The 17,601-nt window shown below is 33.5% G+C and overlaps 2 protein-coding genes across 2 annotated transcripts in view; both read left to right on the forward strand.

Annotated features, from left to right (window-relative positions):
• The first annotated feature begins 1,943 nt into the window (after positions 1 to 1,943).
• On the forward strand, positions 1,944 to 5,979 carry LOC132760469 (zinc finger protein 431-like). The gene has a single exon (XM_060752442.1). It carries the CDS (start codon positions 2,336 to 2,338, stop codon positions 4,463 to 4,465), a length of 2,130 nt encoding a protein of 709 aa, XP_060608425.1. The 5' UTR covers positions 1,944 to 2,335; the 3' UTR covers positions 4,466 to 5,979.
• Positions 5,980 to 11,719: 5,740 nt separating this feature from the next.
• LOC132760471 (hemicentin-1-like) overlaps positions 11,720 to 17,601 on the forward strand; it is a 32,581-nt gene continuing 26,699 nt past the window's right edge. The window contains exons 1-2 of the mRNA XM_060752443.1: positions 11,720 to 11,872; positions 16,899 to 17,039. Of these exons, the coding sequence (XP_060608426.1) occupies positions 11,753 to 11,872; positions 16,899 to 17,039 (261 nt within the window). The 5' untranslated portion in view covers positions 11,720 to 11,752. The remainder of the gene's footprint in view (positions 11,873 to 16,898; positions 17,040 to 17,601) is intronic.

A 17,601-nucleotide genomic window follows, 5' to 3' on the forward strand; every position in this document is an offset into this window, starting at 1 on the left:
ACATATTGTGAATCTAGACTGAGCGGCGACTGTACTTAATGCCTTTTTCTTTCATTGACACCCGCGTGGGGCTGATGAAATAGCTCCTGGTGGTTGTGAAATACCGCGACTAAAAATAGATCATGCGCAGTCTACAAGAACGTTACGCTATGACAGTCATTTCCTTACTAAATGTAGGTAAGTAAACGAGTTATATTTGTATCAATATTATTTTGAACCTATTAAAAAACTATTTTTTATAAATTAAAATGTTAAGTACGTATCTATTTACAAACATTTCTTTTATCTGTCATAATGGTAATTATCTCTCCGTCTAGGGCCGAGGACCTGACCCTCAATGTCCGCGATTCAAGCCCTAAATCGTGTATACGAGTCAGCTCCGTATACTTCCGGGAGATATTTTTTTATTCGCGTTTCTATTTATAACGTGATGATGTCAGTCTTAAAATAGAATTCAAAATGGCCGCCGCGCGTCTGTTATTCAACATGGCCGCCGCGCCTGTGTAGTGAGGTCATTTCTTTTATGCAAATTAGTAGCTATTAATAGAAAACAAAATGGCCGCCGCGCATGCGCAGTCTTGGGGCTAAACCGACCCCTATACTACTCTCCTTATCCGAAGACTGACGGAAAGGGCCGAAAAGTTGCGATTGGTACTTTCTCATGCAGAATCATAACAGTACACGTTTGTGTCTTTAAAAAGAAGCATGCGAGAGGTTGTTCTTTTTTGCACCAGTTGAAGATTTGTTTATTTCGAAAATATTTGGAGATATTTTTGCATAAAAAGCATCGGAGATACTCAAAAATGGAAGTCGCCAGCAATCATTCTCAACACTGTGATGACCTCTCCAATAATTATTGTTTAAACAAGCCTCAGTTCACAGTATGTTCTATATAAACTTTAAACCTTGTGGCAATTTCACTAACACTCTAATCAAATCAAAGTCACTTGTGCTTACAGTATCATCCAGTAAATATCAGTATGACAGTTTTCAGAAATCGGCCGGAACCATGTGAATTTTGTCATGCAGAAAAACACTTAAAATACTTATTCACATAAAATCTGGATCAAAGTTGGCATTTACCAACTATTTGAAACAAAGAAACAAGATAATGTCCCTTTTCGATGGCATTCGTGTTTTCGCCCCGCGACCCCGCCAAGCGAAAAGTCTAACATTAACAAGTTAAAATGGCGGGGCGCGGAGCGAAAATTCGCTTATTAGCGAAGGCGCGGGGCGAAGTAAAACCTCGCCCTGTAGGGGCGCGGAGCAAGATTTAAGAAATAAAACGGCGGAGTCGCGAAACGAAACCATCATAGTGGACTGATTCCAACAAAACTTCAGATTAATTATAACTTGCCCTGTCATAACAAACAAGAGTATAGTAAAGAATTTTTTAAAGGGTCATCCATAATGAAGTTTTTGTTTGTTTGTTTGTTTTGGGTTTTACGTCACATCGACACAGTATAGGTCATATCGCGACGTTCCAGCTTTACTGGTGGAGGAAGACCTCAGGTGCCCTTCCGTGCATTATTTCAGGCACGAACGGGCACCCCATAATGAAGTAGAGAGTGAACGGTCTACAAGGATAGCTAATGACAGCCCAATGAAAAAAAAACATGTATATTGATACATTCTATGTATGAACCTAGTAGCCTCTGCATATTTTCTCGTAATATAATAGGGAGATCGACCATACCACCACACAGCTATTACGAGGTGGCATAAACGGAGTTGCCCACTTTGATTTGTTAACCTCAATTGTAACTAACCCAATATAAGATTTGGTTTTTAAGGACCTAAGGTACCTAAGTCAAAAACAATAACCTTTGGACAATTCCGATCTCCTTTTGAATGTTGTTGATTTATTCCTATCCTTTATTGCTAATTAGATAAAAAACAATTAAAATATCACATTCAGGGTCATTGTATTAATTCTATTTCAGATAATACTTAAAGAAAGACAACTGCGCCAGAACAGGTCAGAAATATATGGAATCAAGGGAGGAAACTGACAGTAACACATACATAAATAATTTCAAGGAATTCACTGTTACAGAAATATTACTGTAAGGATTAAACGAATGACATATTGGCAGCATTTCTAAAAATCCATAACACACGTTCTAGTATATTAGTTTTTTTAGGAAAAGTATATATACCCCGTGGTCTGCTTAAACGGGTAACGTGAGTTTCATTTCTTCCGAAAATTAAGATATCAGAAAGGAATGCTTTGTAACTTGATTGGGAATATGTGAGCATAGACCTTCACTGTACGAAACAATAAAACATATTATTAGATGAGTACAGACACAAGAAGACAGAAGGGTCTGCGAAAATGGATGACCTAGAAGGGACTGTGCAAGTGGATGTCCTAGAAGAGAATGTAGAAATGGATGACATAGAAAAACATACTGTGGAAATAGATAGCAAAATAAAACATACTCTGAAAATGAATGACCTTGAAAAGAATGAAAAAATCGATGACCTAGAGGAGATTGAGAAAATGGATGAGATAAAAAGGACTGTAAACATGGATGACAGGGACGTAAATGTGAAAATAGATGACACTAAAAAGGAAACTGTTACAATGGATGGTCTAGCAGAGAATGTTGATAACATAGAAAAAGAGACTGTGAAAATGAATGGCAAAGAAATGACTGTTGATATGGATGACCTAGACGTGGCTGTGAAAGTGGATGACGTAGAAGAGAATATAAAAGCGGATGATATAGAAAAGAATGTAAAAATGAAAGACACAGAAAAGACTTTGAATAGGGATAATTTAGGAAACACTTTGAAATTGGATGACTCAGAAAAAACCTTGAAAATAGATGTAATAGGAGAGAAAGTGAAAATGAATGACACAGAAAAGACTGTGAAAATGGATGACAAATTAGAAACTGTGAATTTGGATGACATAGAAAAGACTGTGAAAATGAATGACATAATAGAGACTGCAAAAATGGTTGACACAGAAAAAACTATGGAAATGGATAACATAAAAAAGAGTTTAAATATGAATTACATAGAAAAGAATGTGAAAATGAATGACATAGAAGAGAATGTGAAAATGAATGACATAGAAGAGACATTAGAAAAGGATGACACAGAGAAAACTGCTGAAAATGATAACCTAGAAATTAGCGACATAGAAAATGGTTTGAATATCGATGACCTAGAAGCGAATGTGGAAATAGATTACATAGAAAAGAATGTGAAAATGGATGACATAGAGAAAAGTTTGAAAATGGATGACATAGAAAATAATGTGAAAATGAATGACAAAGAAAAGAGCTTGAAATCAGATCGCCTAGTTAATAGACAGGAAAATAATTTCACTTGTGGAACATGTGGCAAACGTTTCAGATATAACAGCCAACTTAAAGCCCATATTCCAACTCACTTGGATAAAAGCTCTCGACCATATAAATGTGAATTTTGCCCATGTTCTTATGCTATACCATGTAGGTTAAAAGCTCATAGGATTAAGCATACAGGAGTTATCCCACTTGATTGTGACTACTGTAAAAAGTCATACACTGATAAAGCCGAATTCATACAGCATATGAAACTGCATGATCATGAAGACAAATATTTTTGCACTCTTTGTTACAAAAGGTTTAAGAAAATAAATTCACTAACAGGGCATTACAAGTCCCACTATAAACCAAGGGAACATAAATGTGATATTTGTCTGCAAGCCTTCCTGTCCGGGAGTCATTTACAAAGGCATAGAAACTCAGTTCACCAAGAAGCAGAAAGGAAAGTTTGTAAACTGTGTAATAAAACATTTTCCTGCGATGCCTCCTTGAATCAACATATGAAGCGTCACATATCAGAAAAAGATTATATGTGTGATATGTGCGGGAAAAAGTTCAAAACGTTTCAAGATGTTAGAAAACATATATCATCCCATGTGTTATCAAAACTTTTTGATTGCACTATATGTGGAAATTCATTTGCAAATTACGAAGTGTTAAAGAAGCATCTACAGACTCACGATACATCAAGAGAAAAGACGTTTAAGTGTGACTTGTGCGGCAAAGCTTTTATGACTCATGGTAACCTTAAACAACATATAAGATATCATGGTGCGAAAAAAGACGCAAAATGTAATGTGTGTGGCAAATCATTCATGAAAAGAGACTTACAAAAGCATTTAAGAATTCATTCTGAATGTTTACACAAGTGTTATGTTTGTGGAAAAGAATTCCATGCTCCAGCTGATTTACGTAGGCACATGTTTATACATACTGGAGAGAAACCTTACGTTTGTGAATACTGTAACGCGGCGTTCAATTGTAGCTCAAATTTGTGTAGACACAAGAAATATAAGCATGCTGTATCAAGGCTTTACTTGTGCAATATTTGTGATAGGACGTTTAAAACAAAGAATTGTCTTCACAGTCACAAGAAGACTGGTCTACATAGGAATACTTTAATCTTGCTTGGTAAAAACACATAAACTTTTTTGTTATGACAACATCTTGTTTTAAATACAATGGCAACATCATGTTTTAAGTACAATGACAACATCATGTTATAAGAACAATGGCAACATGTTATAAGAACAAGGACATCATGTTATAAGTACAATGGCAACATCATGTTTTAAGTACAATGACAACATCATGTTATAAGAACAATGGCAACATTATGTTTTAAGAACAATGACAATATTATGTTATAAGAACAATTGCAACATTATATTTTAAGAACAATGACAACATCATGTTATAGGGTAATAGCAACATCATGTTATAAGTACAATGACAACATTATGTTATAAATACATTGACAACATCATGTTATAGGTGCAATAGCAACATCATGTTATAATCGTGTTATAAGAAAAATTAACATCATGTTTTAAGTACAATGGCAACATGATGTTATAAATACATCATGTTTGAAGTTCAATGGTAACATAATCTTATAAGTACAATGGCGAAATCATGTTATAAGTATAATGGCAACCGCATGTCATAAGAACAATGACAACATCATGTTTTAAGTACATGGGCAATATTATGTTATTAGAACAATGGAGACATCATGTTATATAAATACAATGGCGACATCATGTTATAAGTCCAATGGCAACATCATGTTATAAGAACAATGACAGCGTCATGATACAAGAACAATGGCAACATCATGTTTTAAGAAAAATGGCAACATCATGTTATAAGTACAATGACAGCATCATGTTATAAGTACAATTACAACATCATGTCATAAGAGCAATGCCAACATCATGTTATAAGAACAATGGCGACATCATGTTATAAGTACAATGACAGCATCATGTTATAAGTACAATTACATCATCATGTCATAAGAACAATGGCGACATCATGTCATAAGAACAATGCCAACATCATGTTATAAGAACAATGGCGACATCATGTTATAAGTACAATGACAGCATCATGTTATAAGTTAAATTACAACATCATGTCATAAGAACAATGCCAACATCATGTCATAAGAACAATGCCAACATCATATTATAAGAACAATGGCGACATCATGTTATAAGAACATATATAATCAACTAATGTTTATGTCATTGAAATATTTGACATCAGTTGACAGGGCTTCTATTAAGTTTCAAAATTAAGAAGTCAAAAACCACAAAACCACTGACATTGGAAGTCACATGATATAGGAAAAGAAGGAAAAGCATTTGAAACTGGAAGTCACAAGCCAAAATCAAGGTGTTAGTGACTCCAAAACTTGCAATAATGGAAGCCTTGATTCTGATGCATGATAGCCAAACAATATAGCTACCAGAATAGCCGATAAATTGTGTATAATTATAATTATTACATTTGATTTACATTCGGATATAAAAGTTTGGACAATATTGCTTTTTCATTGTCATTACCGCGTTTATAAAATCACCGTATTTTAATTTTGAAATAAATAATTTACTTCCTGTTGGTTTGATTTAAATCATTATGATATTAAAATGTTATGCTGATGTATATATTTGACTGTAGATTTATTCATTTAATAAATTTGGAAAATTCAACATTTGTTCACAATTATTAAATTGTCTCTTATCACATAGTTGTATTTATATTTTTGCTAGTGTATAAAAAAAACCCGTTTTTTTCAATTGCTTATAAAAATAAGATATGCTCGGTGTTACATGGCAATTTATCATAATTATAAAACAAACTTACAGAGTTAAACTTTAAAATAAAGACAATATTGAATAGCAAAGATAATTGCACGAACATCATGAACATCGGCATGATAAAACGCTGTCAAAATATGTCAGTTATGTCGGCGTTACCGTTGCTGTTACCGTCCGTATGCTCTAACGTTGATCAAAGCTTTTCAATTTCTTGGTATATTGGGTAAATTGCTTTCTTTCTTGCCCATAACACTTGTTTCAGGACCTTCAAGCAGACGAAACTAAACGTGACCTTCAATTATAAATCATGAAGGTCAAGGGACTAAATTTTGCTTAATTTTTGCTAGATCTATAACTTTAACTTCTCCTCAAACGTTTCAGGGTGTGTGTTGGGGGGGGGGGGGGCGGATGGAACGTAAAACCCCTCGTTATCAAAAACTTTCTGTTTTCTCCTCGATAAAGAGGGGTTTAATCCCTTAAAACTTTGGAGGTTGAAACATTGTGGAGTAAATGATTATAAATTAATTGTTCAGAATGATTTTATAACCTTTACTTTCGCATTTTTGAATGGATTGTCTTCAAAGTTGAACAAAACAATATTTCATGAAAGAATTTCAAGTTAGTAAAACAGACCTTGCCTTCACTGAAAAATAACCTTAACTTTGAATATCAAATTATTGAATTTGCTGCTCTTTTTATTGCTTTAACTGGTTATAACTTTAATTAATATCTATGAATGGATTTACTTCATATTAAGATACAATATAATTTAGGGTAAGGTCTTTGTGTATATCAAACTCAAATAAATATCTTTCCCCTCTTTTTAATTATCGATAGTGCATAAGATAAGTATAATTATGCAAAAAATGGTTTACAAAACATTCGGAAAAAATCTACAATAGTGCTGAATAAAACATGACCTGTGTGTAGGAATAATTTGGTAAGGTATCTGTAATGAGCCCATTTTTTTCGCGGAGCTTCTCATTTGCTGCATTGCAGCATGTTTACAAGTGTTAAACAACAGTTAGCGTCGTTACAAACCCTAATTTAGAATAATATGGTTTTCTTCAGGCCATTTACATTTAAATTCACCGTGGCCGAGGGGTTTACGCGCTCGCTAAGGAAGCGAGAGGTCTGGAGTTCAAATCCCAGAGCATATAGCGTTGCACTTGTCCGTCCGTTCGTCCCGAAATCTTGTGAACGCAACTCCTCTTAAACCGGATGGCAGATTTTGCTTAAACTTTCAGGGATGAATAGCCTTAATGTGTCGATGGTAGTAAAGGAAGGAATTTTGTTGCGACCAAATTTAACAGAATTATGGCCCTTTGTTGATTTTTTCAATATATACCATGTAGAAATTTTGTGAACGCAACTCCTCTTAAACCGGATGGCAGATTTTGCTTAAACTTTCAGGGATGAACAGCCTTAATGTGTAGATGGTAGTAAGGAAGGAATTTTTGCTGCGACTAAATTTAACAGAATAATGGCCCTTTGTTGATTTTTTTCACTATAATTATACTATGTAGATATTTTGTGAACGCAACTCCTCTTAAACTGGCTGGCAGATTTTGCTTAAACTTCGAGGGAGGAACAACCTTTATGTGTAGATGGTAGTAAAGGAAGGAATTTTTACTGCGACCAAATTTACCAGAAGTATGGCCCTTTGTTATTTTTTTCACTTTATACCATATAGAAGTTTTGTGAACGGAACTCCTCTTAAACTGGTTGGCAGATTTTGCTTAAACTTCCAGGGATGAACAACCTGAATGTGAAGATGGTAGTAAAGGAAGGAATTTTTGCTGCGACCAAATTTACCAGAATTATGGCCCTTTGTTGATTTTTTCACTATATACCATATAGGAATTTTGTGAACACAACTCTTAAACCTGATGGCAGATTTTAATAAAAAATTCAACATAAAAATCTTACATACAGATATGCGTGCTCTTGTTTACGAGCACATCTGCACAGTTGGGGCATCAGTGTCCTTTGGACACAATTCTAGTTTTTCAAATTGTTTAAGTCAAATAAACATTGGATAGAATATCAGTGTTGCAATTCGTCTTATACTACAATTAAAACGCTGGAAAGCATTGGTGGCACTTTACAAAAACAAATTGTTTTATAATCTCACAACCTTCATCTTTCTAACATTCTGAGACCCAAACAAATTCAGCACCTTCTGTGCTTTGATTTGGTTAGTTGGTCGTTCGTGTTGGTCAGTTTTTCATCATAATGATTAAATTACATTTAAATGAATGATGTCATAAACAAATGCTTATTTATATGCTATGATACTGTTTTTATTATGAAGTGCGATTCTATTTTCATGATGATATGCTAATAAATAAATATAGTTCCATAATTATGTGTATTATATACAGTATTAATGTATTTATCAACTCCTATATTTAAGTACACTGTCTTTGCCACAGTTCGCCTTAACATGCCTTAAAATACTCTGATGCCCATGTCATGCAGATAACACTTTTATATTTGGAACATCTGATAAGAACACCTAGTAGTATGGTTCTTTAATTTCATTGATAATACATTTGATATAGTTGTGAATGAGGTCACTTTTGTTTTAGTTCATTTTTAACGTTTGAACAACAGACAAAAGGGATGTATCAAAAGTTTTGTAACGACGTTGGTAGAACGTCATAATACTTATAATGAGCATGATAATATGCAAAATTTAAAGTGAGCTAAGTTTTCACCGACATGGTATGTGTGCCTTAAAACGTAACAGTGACGAGACCTAAGTAAAAAGTAACCAAACGTCTTCAAAATATACATGCATTTAATCTCTCTGAAACAATGTTGAAATGTGCTTTTCTAATTACATGTAATTAGTTCTATGGCTCTACCTTATGGTGGCTGATTTGGTACACTTTGTGCGTTGCGTTGTCGATAGCGATAATAAAACCTATATCGTTATCGCTTTTTCGTCTTGTCGTCCTGTCTTTAGAGGAGCACGCCAAACGGTGTCGTGCGGTGCGATGTCGCCCTGTCGCTTGGCTTATAAGCCAATCCTTCGATTTGAGCGGAGCGACAATGTGACATCGCAACAACACGCCGCAAGACAACGCGCTGTTTGGCATGCATTGTTAGCGACAAGACGACAACGCGCCGTTACGCTAGCGACAACATGACGCATAAAAGCGTTCCAAATCAGCCACCATTCTAGCTACGATAATCTAGGATAACTGTACACAGTTATATTCCCGGTCACAGTCAATCGCATCTTCTCGGCTATTTCCGTCATTTGTGTATGTAGTCAATGTTTAATGGGGGTCCATCCGCCCGCAAGGACACAAAAACAGCTTTCACTGTCGAGTACGGACGCCTGTTATGTTACCAGTCATGCCCTAAAAGGGTACCGCTAATTTTGAAGCAAAAATGGTGATGATTTACTTTCATGCAACTTTCACGAAATATTAGCCAAATATATGAATTTGAAGCCAAAAGAAGGTCACTGAACGGCGGTCAATGAGAACTTAAATGTACAGTAACCTGAGACAATATGAAAAGGAGGTATCCTTGAAAAGGGCTGTTATACCAGCTAAGGGCCTGCCTTTTAAGCGACCGTTCACGCACCCTCGTCGCCTCTGTCTTCTTATCGTAGGATCACACCCCTCGGTATTAGTCAGGACACTGGCAGCTGATTCTGATCTTTTTATCACAAGTCTTGCAATCTTCTGCCGATGCCCTGTGAATTCTCAGCGACGAGCACGCTTCGAACGGAAGTGAGAAGGTCCTTTCCGTCATACTTCAACATCTGGTTTTGTTTTGGTTTTGGTAGAACTACTTTCAATCCGATTCAATTCAAGATGATAACTTTTTTACTTGAATAATATGCCAGTGATAATTACTACTGTATATGTGTATATACAAAATATATGCGTATGTGTATAATTAAATGTCAAAACTCGAACAATAATCATATATATGTTATTTATGAATACTCATAGAGTTGCTAAAGAAAGTTAACATTTTGTTTTTTGGAAATCCTGTGCACATACATCATTAGCAAAATACATGTAACAAAATAGTGGCAAATTTGAAATCTAAACTTGCAATATGCATTTACCATACGAGGGTTTACTTTGTATGGAAATTTGACGGGTATTTAATAAGAAATTTGGTAAATATGTAAATATCGGAAGGATGAAATTATGAGTTTAAAGGTTCACACATTCGTGTCCGGACTGTAACTTTGTCATGCATTGAAGGATTTTAAAATAACTTGGCTTAAATATCAACCATATCAAGATCACATATGACACGTCAAAGACCATGGTCCTTACCTGTAAGTTCAAGGTCACACTTATAGTTTGAAGCGACACGAGAAAAGAGTTTGATGGTACACATTCATGTCCGGAAGGTCAAGGTCACACTTTCAGTTTTAAGGTTCACACTCTCACAAGTAGACTTTACACACATTTTTGTCTGGACTGTAACTTTGTCATGCATGGAAGGATTTTTAAATAACCTAGCATATATATGTACCATATCAAGATGACGTGTCGCATTCAAGACTCATGTCCCTACCTCCAAGGTCAAGGTCACACAGTTTGAAGGTACTTATTCTCACAGGTATACATGTGTGTTCGGACTGTAAGGACTTTGTAATGCATTGAAGGATTTTGAAATAACTTGGCATGAATGTCTACCACATCCAGATGATGTGTCGCGTCAAAAACCCATGTCCTTTACCTCCAAGTTCAAGTGGTAAGTTTGCTATGAATGGCACTTCACTTCACAATAACAATATTGAGCACTTAGTTTCTTTTCTTTTCATAATACCTTTCTGCTATTCTTAGGAAACCGATTCCGAGGCATTCGTCAATTTTGAGTGGCAGCTCTTGTTCTTAATTTGTTTCTTGTTGTTTTTGTCCATAGAGGTATCCATTTTGACCTTTCTTTCAATCATTAAAATTGATCTCTTTGCACATCCCCTTTGGTTATAGTGGATTTAAAGATTTTTATTTCCGAATATATCCTATCAATATAATACAACACATCCGATGCGGCATACATCATATGTCATAGTGTATAACCGGGTATGAGGATGACCTGAAGTTATAGCAGTGAGTAAATAAATAGTGATTTTAGGTAAGACCATAGTTATATTTTACTTGTAAAAAGTTTGCATCTCGTGTTCACTCTTTAAGTATGGAGGATATTAAAGTTTGTTTTTCTCAATAAATTCAGGATTTTTGTTCATCGAGTGGTATGAAAAAAAAATTTAATGAGTGGTGGTAGCCACCAGTGAAATATGATGATTTTCATACCACAAGATGAAAATAAATACTGTATACATTTGTATACAGCTATACAAAAATCTTGAATTATAAGACATCAGTGAAAATACGGAAAATATGTTTCACTGCATTGAAAAAAAATTACAGTGAAAATATGGAAAATAAGTTTTACTGCATTGAAAAAAAAATTTACAGTGAAAATACGGAAAATGAAAATACTCATTTTATGTCATCAATATTTCTCAATATTTCGTTTATAAGTATTTAATAAAATTTTGTATCGGCCCTCTCGAGATTCGTGATTCTAACATGTAAATAGGTTAAGATAATTTCACTTGACATGGCATCAAAACCGAAAACTATGGCTGGAACACACTTTCTCGCATTTCTTACTGTCTTTAATTTTGCCGCTTTGGTGTGTGTCACTATTTATCACATACATTATGAAAATACCAGTCAGGTAAGTTTGATTCATCATATTTCAAAAACATTGATTTGTTTGTATTAAATTATGTTGTATTATAAAAATTAGGTCAAAACTTTATTACGATGTCTATCAGTTATGTAATAAATTTTTAAACTTAATGAACTATGTCATTTATATAGTTATATAAATATAACTATCTAAATTATCTGTACACTAAACGGTAAAACCATTTGTAGAATAAACATAAATTTGCTTTCTGATCTTTTTGTGTGACCAGTTAAAACGTTCATAGTGTTTTCACTTTCAAAGGTTTTTTATGGCCCATTTTGATGACTGATATTGGGTCGTGTTCCCAATGTCAAAATGTATGTTTTTATCCTAAATTCAAGAAGAAAGTTCCTAATTGTGAAGGAACAAAAACTGAAATAAGTAAATGTATTGTCATTTTGTCATGTTTAACTGCATGCACTTGTAATGCCATAGAAGAATTGTAATCTTGCATTGTAATTTGTGTAATTTGTGCTAATGAGTAAAATATTAATATTTCTGGAATTAAATTAGCCAAATATTTGATTTCTTTGTCCTGATTGATGTATACAAATTGCGTTGTCAGGTTTTCCCAATTTGTCTAAAACGTTGTAAAAAATCCAAATTCTAGGGGTCTGTTCATTTTCCCAAAGTGCTGAGGAAAAAACGCTGCTTAAAGTTAATGATGTATGGATGTATGTCTAAATGAAGAGAAAGACATTCACAATGCAATACCTATGATTTCTTACATGTGTACACAGATTATTAAAGAAATATTATTGTGAGAAACAACAATGTACATGTAGATCATTAAAGGAACTCCACTAAGGTAAAAAAAAATTTGAATTTCTTTCATAGATCAGCTGGGACTCTTTAAAACGGAAAGATAATGCAAAAGTTAATAAAAAATATGCTCAAAAATATATTGAGAATCGTATTTTCAGATTTGATGGAAAAGCGTTTAAACGCTTTTCAATTTTGAGTCATTTTTAATAATTAGAATAAATATTCAGGAAAATAAGAGTGGACAAATGATCTGCATTTATGCATACAAGTTATTGGTCTAAAACGCTACATCAAATGGAGTATTAATGTCAAAAAAATATTTTCAGTCCAGTCATGTCAATTAGACCTCAGTGAAGTCCCTTTAAACAACTAAAACATGGCGAAATAGCATACGTATACGTTATTAAATTCTATCGGACAGGAATTTCAAGTTGCATGCCTCTAGATCATGTAGATAAACCTTGATATTTTTAGAAAATCCATTTTGAGAACAATGTACTAAGATTTGAGGAAAGTTCAAAGATTCAAGACTCGAATAATAATTTCCATGTTTCGTGGGATTAATGATTGACTTCATAGCACTTATGGTTTTATTACTATATTTCTACTGTGGGTGTAACGCAGAAAGATCATTTGTTGTTTTTAATATATTTCTTCCCCTATTTTGTAATATATGTGGAATGTAAGTGCCATTATCTTTAAATTCTTTGTTTTCTTTGTTCACAAGATTTTCATTTTAAATACATTTTCAAAATTTTCATGAAAATTAGAATGCTAATTTAAGTTTCTCTATATAGAAAATGTAAAAATGTTAATGTAAAATCATCCAATAACTGAGTTTCTAACCAGAATCTGGAGGGATCTTGCTTTAACATAACTATAAACATCAGAATATTTTGTATAAAAGGTAGAAGCGACATCATATGATTATTTTATTACATCATAATTTTGAATAGTTTTTTAGAAATGTTTTTAAGTTACTCTCCCATACAAAATGGGTCTGAAACACTAACATAATAAATGTTTACAGTTATTAAATACGAATATGATCAGAAGTAAAATTTGCTGTTTTTAAGAGATATCTGTGACCTAACGGTTGTTAAATTTTGCTTCACTTGACATAGATATAAACAACTCCTTTATCACACCCATGAACATGTTATAAGAACGACATCTTGATGTACAATATGTAAATAGAACTTACTATAATTATAAATGTCAGTTTTAAACTGGATACAACGATATATGTTCTTCTTTTTTATCTCGTTTTAATAGACATAATTTTCTATGATATATTGTGCAGCAATCAAATGCAGGATAAAAAAAACCCAAATTAAGCGTACAACTGTTTTACCCTACTTGCATCCAGTTAACGGGACTGTGTGTATAATTTAAGTAGATATTTACAAAATAAAAGGTTGCAATGTTTTAAAATTACAGCATCATAAATATTATAAACATTGCAAAAACTTTACTTCTAGGTTTTTTTTCTACGGAAAGTCACATGTACATGTATTTATCATATACATGTAGTTCCATACAAATGCACGAACCTGACTGGTGAAATGTTATCTTTTGAGGACATTCCATTTCAAAAACGTCAACAGTTAAATGTGTGGGATAGTAGCTTCAAAGTTTATTTCTGTTGAATGTTAGACTCTATTGATAAAAACATGAACCTTAGGGGCACTTTTTTGTTTGATAAACCTAACAACCTTGAAGTCATTTGGTTTTTAGATTTAATTTACTACCTGGTTGTTTCTTAAAATGAACTGTATGTGTAACTTTACACAAGTTGCTTGTTAATGCACTAAAGACAACCTCTAGCACAATTTATTATGCTCCCCGAAGAGTGAGCATAATGTCGCCGTTTTGTCCATCCGTCCGTCCACACAATCGAATAGGGTAAGGGGGCCATCTAACTGTAAACAGAACAAAAGAGTTCATTCCGTAACAATAGAGTAACAATTGTCCCTCTATTGAACAAAGGAAAATAACAAAAGAATTGGCCCCTTATTCCATTTCAGCCGAATGTCTGTCCGCTTTTCTTGTCCGAGACATAACTCTGAAACTACAAAAGGTATACTTTTCTGTGTCCAAACTTATTCGGGAAGCATTACCGGGTTCAACCAGCTCCTGTTTTGTACGATGTTTTCAGTTATATATACATGTACACACAAAATAAGACATTTTGTATCTCTAAATGCCATAATTGGTTATTAATGCACTATACAACCTCTAGTGCACTATTCATAATTACATATTGTATGAATTGTTCCCGATAGGGACTTTGGATTTTTTTCATGTGAGGAAGCTATCCAGCTAGCTTACAGAAAATTGGTGGTAACCTACTCGGGTGCCTGAAATAATATCGGCCTAAACCAGTAAAGCTGGTATGTTTCCATATGACCTATACTGTGTCAGTGTGACGTTACTAAAAACCCAATCAAACACACAGAACATGACTTGTCTTGCATTATATATACATACATGTAAAATAAGACAGTTGTTTATCACCAAATAACATTAGACACTTATAATACAGAGGGATAGGAAACTCTAAAGACATTTTCCAGTCTAGGCGCGAGATTCTTTAATTGGCCATTGAAGTTGGTCGATTTCAGCCATTTTGTTTTAAGTTACTAAAATTAATGTGTTTACATTTTCATACATTACTGACAATTTCCGCCGTCTTATAATAGGTTACTAAAATTAATGTGTTTACATTTTCATACATTACTGACAATTTCCGCCGTCTTATAATAGGTTACTAAAATTAATGTGTTTACATTTTCATACATTACTGACAATTTCCGCCGTCTTATAATAGGTTACTAAAATTAATGTGTTTACATTTTCATACATTACTGACAATTTCCGCCGTCTTATAATAGGTTACTAAAATTAATGTGTTTACATTTTCATACATTACTGACAATTTCCGCCGTCTTATAATAGGTTACTAAAATTAATGTGTTTACATTTTCATACATTACTGACAATTTCCGCCGTCTTATAATAGGTTACTAAAATTAATGTGTTTACATTTTCATACATTACTGATAAAAGTTTACATCTTCCTCATCTTAATGCTTTTTAGTATTTTGCAACTTCTTTTTCTTTATCACTTATCAAATTCTTAAAAAATCTGCATAATACATGTCAAGCACGTCAGAAAATTCAGAAGATACAGCATAACATTATAAGTCTCGGAAAATCTCGCGAAAAAATGTGAACTTGCGGGATTTAATAATTGGTCGCTGTTATGATGACAATTTTTTTATACCTTCCACTCTCCATTCAAATATAGCTCTGTGATGACATCACCGTCAGTTACCCACGGTATATATTCTGAAACACTACATTGTCTGGTAACCGAAGGTGTAATTATATATAAATACCATAATGTTTTTCAGTAATTTGTATTTTTATGAAAAATCCAAAAAAGTCAGTAATTGTAATTTACAATGTATACACATCTACATTAAAGGAACTCCACTGAGGTTCAAAAGCCTAAAAACACAAAATTTAATTTTTTTCCATAGATCAGCCAGGGCACTTTAACGATATACAAGAGGTTATTAAGAAATAAACTCAGAAATAAATTGCAAATTGTATTTTTGTACTATTCTTAGCCCAATTTTGGGCAAAAAGCATTGCAAATTGCTTTTCAATTTTGAATATTTTATATGATAAGAATACTAACTCTGATAAAACGGAGTGAGTGAATGATCTGAAATTTTGAGCACAAATTATTTGTGTTAACCTTCATCAAATGGAACATTAATCTCAAAAATTTATTTCAAGTACCGCAGTCATGTCAAAAAAAAAACTCCCTGTAAAGCAGCTTACTTATTCTTACAAAGGAGTATAATACAATGTATTTTCAACTGCACATGAATTAAGTATAATTAGATATAAAGGTAAAGGTCTTTTTTATTATACCCCTACTGAAAGGTTCAGCCATTTCTGACTTATGAGACACCTTTTGCTTTCATACCATATACCTCGTAACTCCTACCACTATGCCAGACGCCAGACGGATAGAAATTGGTAACCATTCATTTGAACTACCTCGCGGCTCACGAAGCGGCCATTTCGGAACGAGTCCCACGAGAAACATTCATCCTTCAATTAACGCTCCCCACGGGGCTCGAACCTTCGACCTCCCGATCCGAAGGCGGATACCTTAACCACTTGGCCAACGGTACCGATATTTTCTTTATTATCTTTAACTATTTTTCAGGATATATCATTTGGCAATGTTGTTGGTGAAGTAAAGAACGAAGTTAAACAATTGTTACATCCAAAAACTAAACGTAGCGTTAATAAAAGCTCTAAACAAACTGATATCCACGCTATTGTAGAGGACGTCATCAGAGAACGGGTATGTTTAAAAGAAATTATAAAGATGTCTTCAGGAGTTTTTATATAGACATATAAGCAAAATAAAAAGGGTAAAAAGGGCAGATAACTCAAAAGTGAGACTCGTGACAACCATATTTTTTTTCGCTTAAACTATTTCTGTCATCATATATTCTAACAACATGCTTAAGATAAAAGATTAAAGAAATTCTAACAACATAATTATGCTTAAGTTTAAAGAAATTTTATTTAACAGTTTTAATTATGCCTAAAGTTGTCTATTTGAAAAGTCCGGAAAACCGTTCCTTAAACAGTGAATTCTATACTTAAATTACTTTAAACTCTTAGGTACACTTATACTTTTACCGTACTGGCTTAAGCGCATTTCCTTAAAGATGAAAATGCATAGGGTTATGCAAAAAATTATGAGAACTATTCACATGCAGTAATATATTATAATGCAAATAAATAACTACACTGTTAAAATCACTGTTTGGAGTTTGGATGTGACGAATTATATGAGCCGCGTCACGACAAAACCAACATAATGGGTTTGAATGGATCTGGATCCATGCTGGTCGCAA

The sequence above is a fragment of the Ruditapes philippinarum genome, unplaced genomic scaffold (genome assembly GCF_026571515.1).
Source record: "Ruditapes philippinarum isolate M1 unplaced genomic scaffold, ASM2657151v2 ctg2951_1_1_1_1, whole genome shotgun sequence".
Classification (NCBI taxonomy): Eukaryota; Metazoa; Mollusca; class Bivalvia; order Venerida; family Veneridae; genus Ruditapes; species Ruditapes philippinarum.

Bases quoted from the DNA above. Each gene is read 5' to 3' on its own strand.
- LOC132760469 (XM_060752442.1), top strand. From the start codon at position 2,336: ATGGATGACCTAGAAGGGACTGTGCAAGTGGATGTCCTAGAAGAGAAT.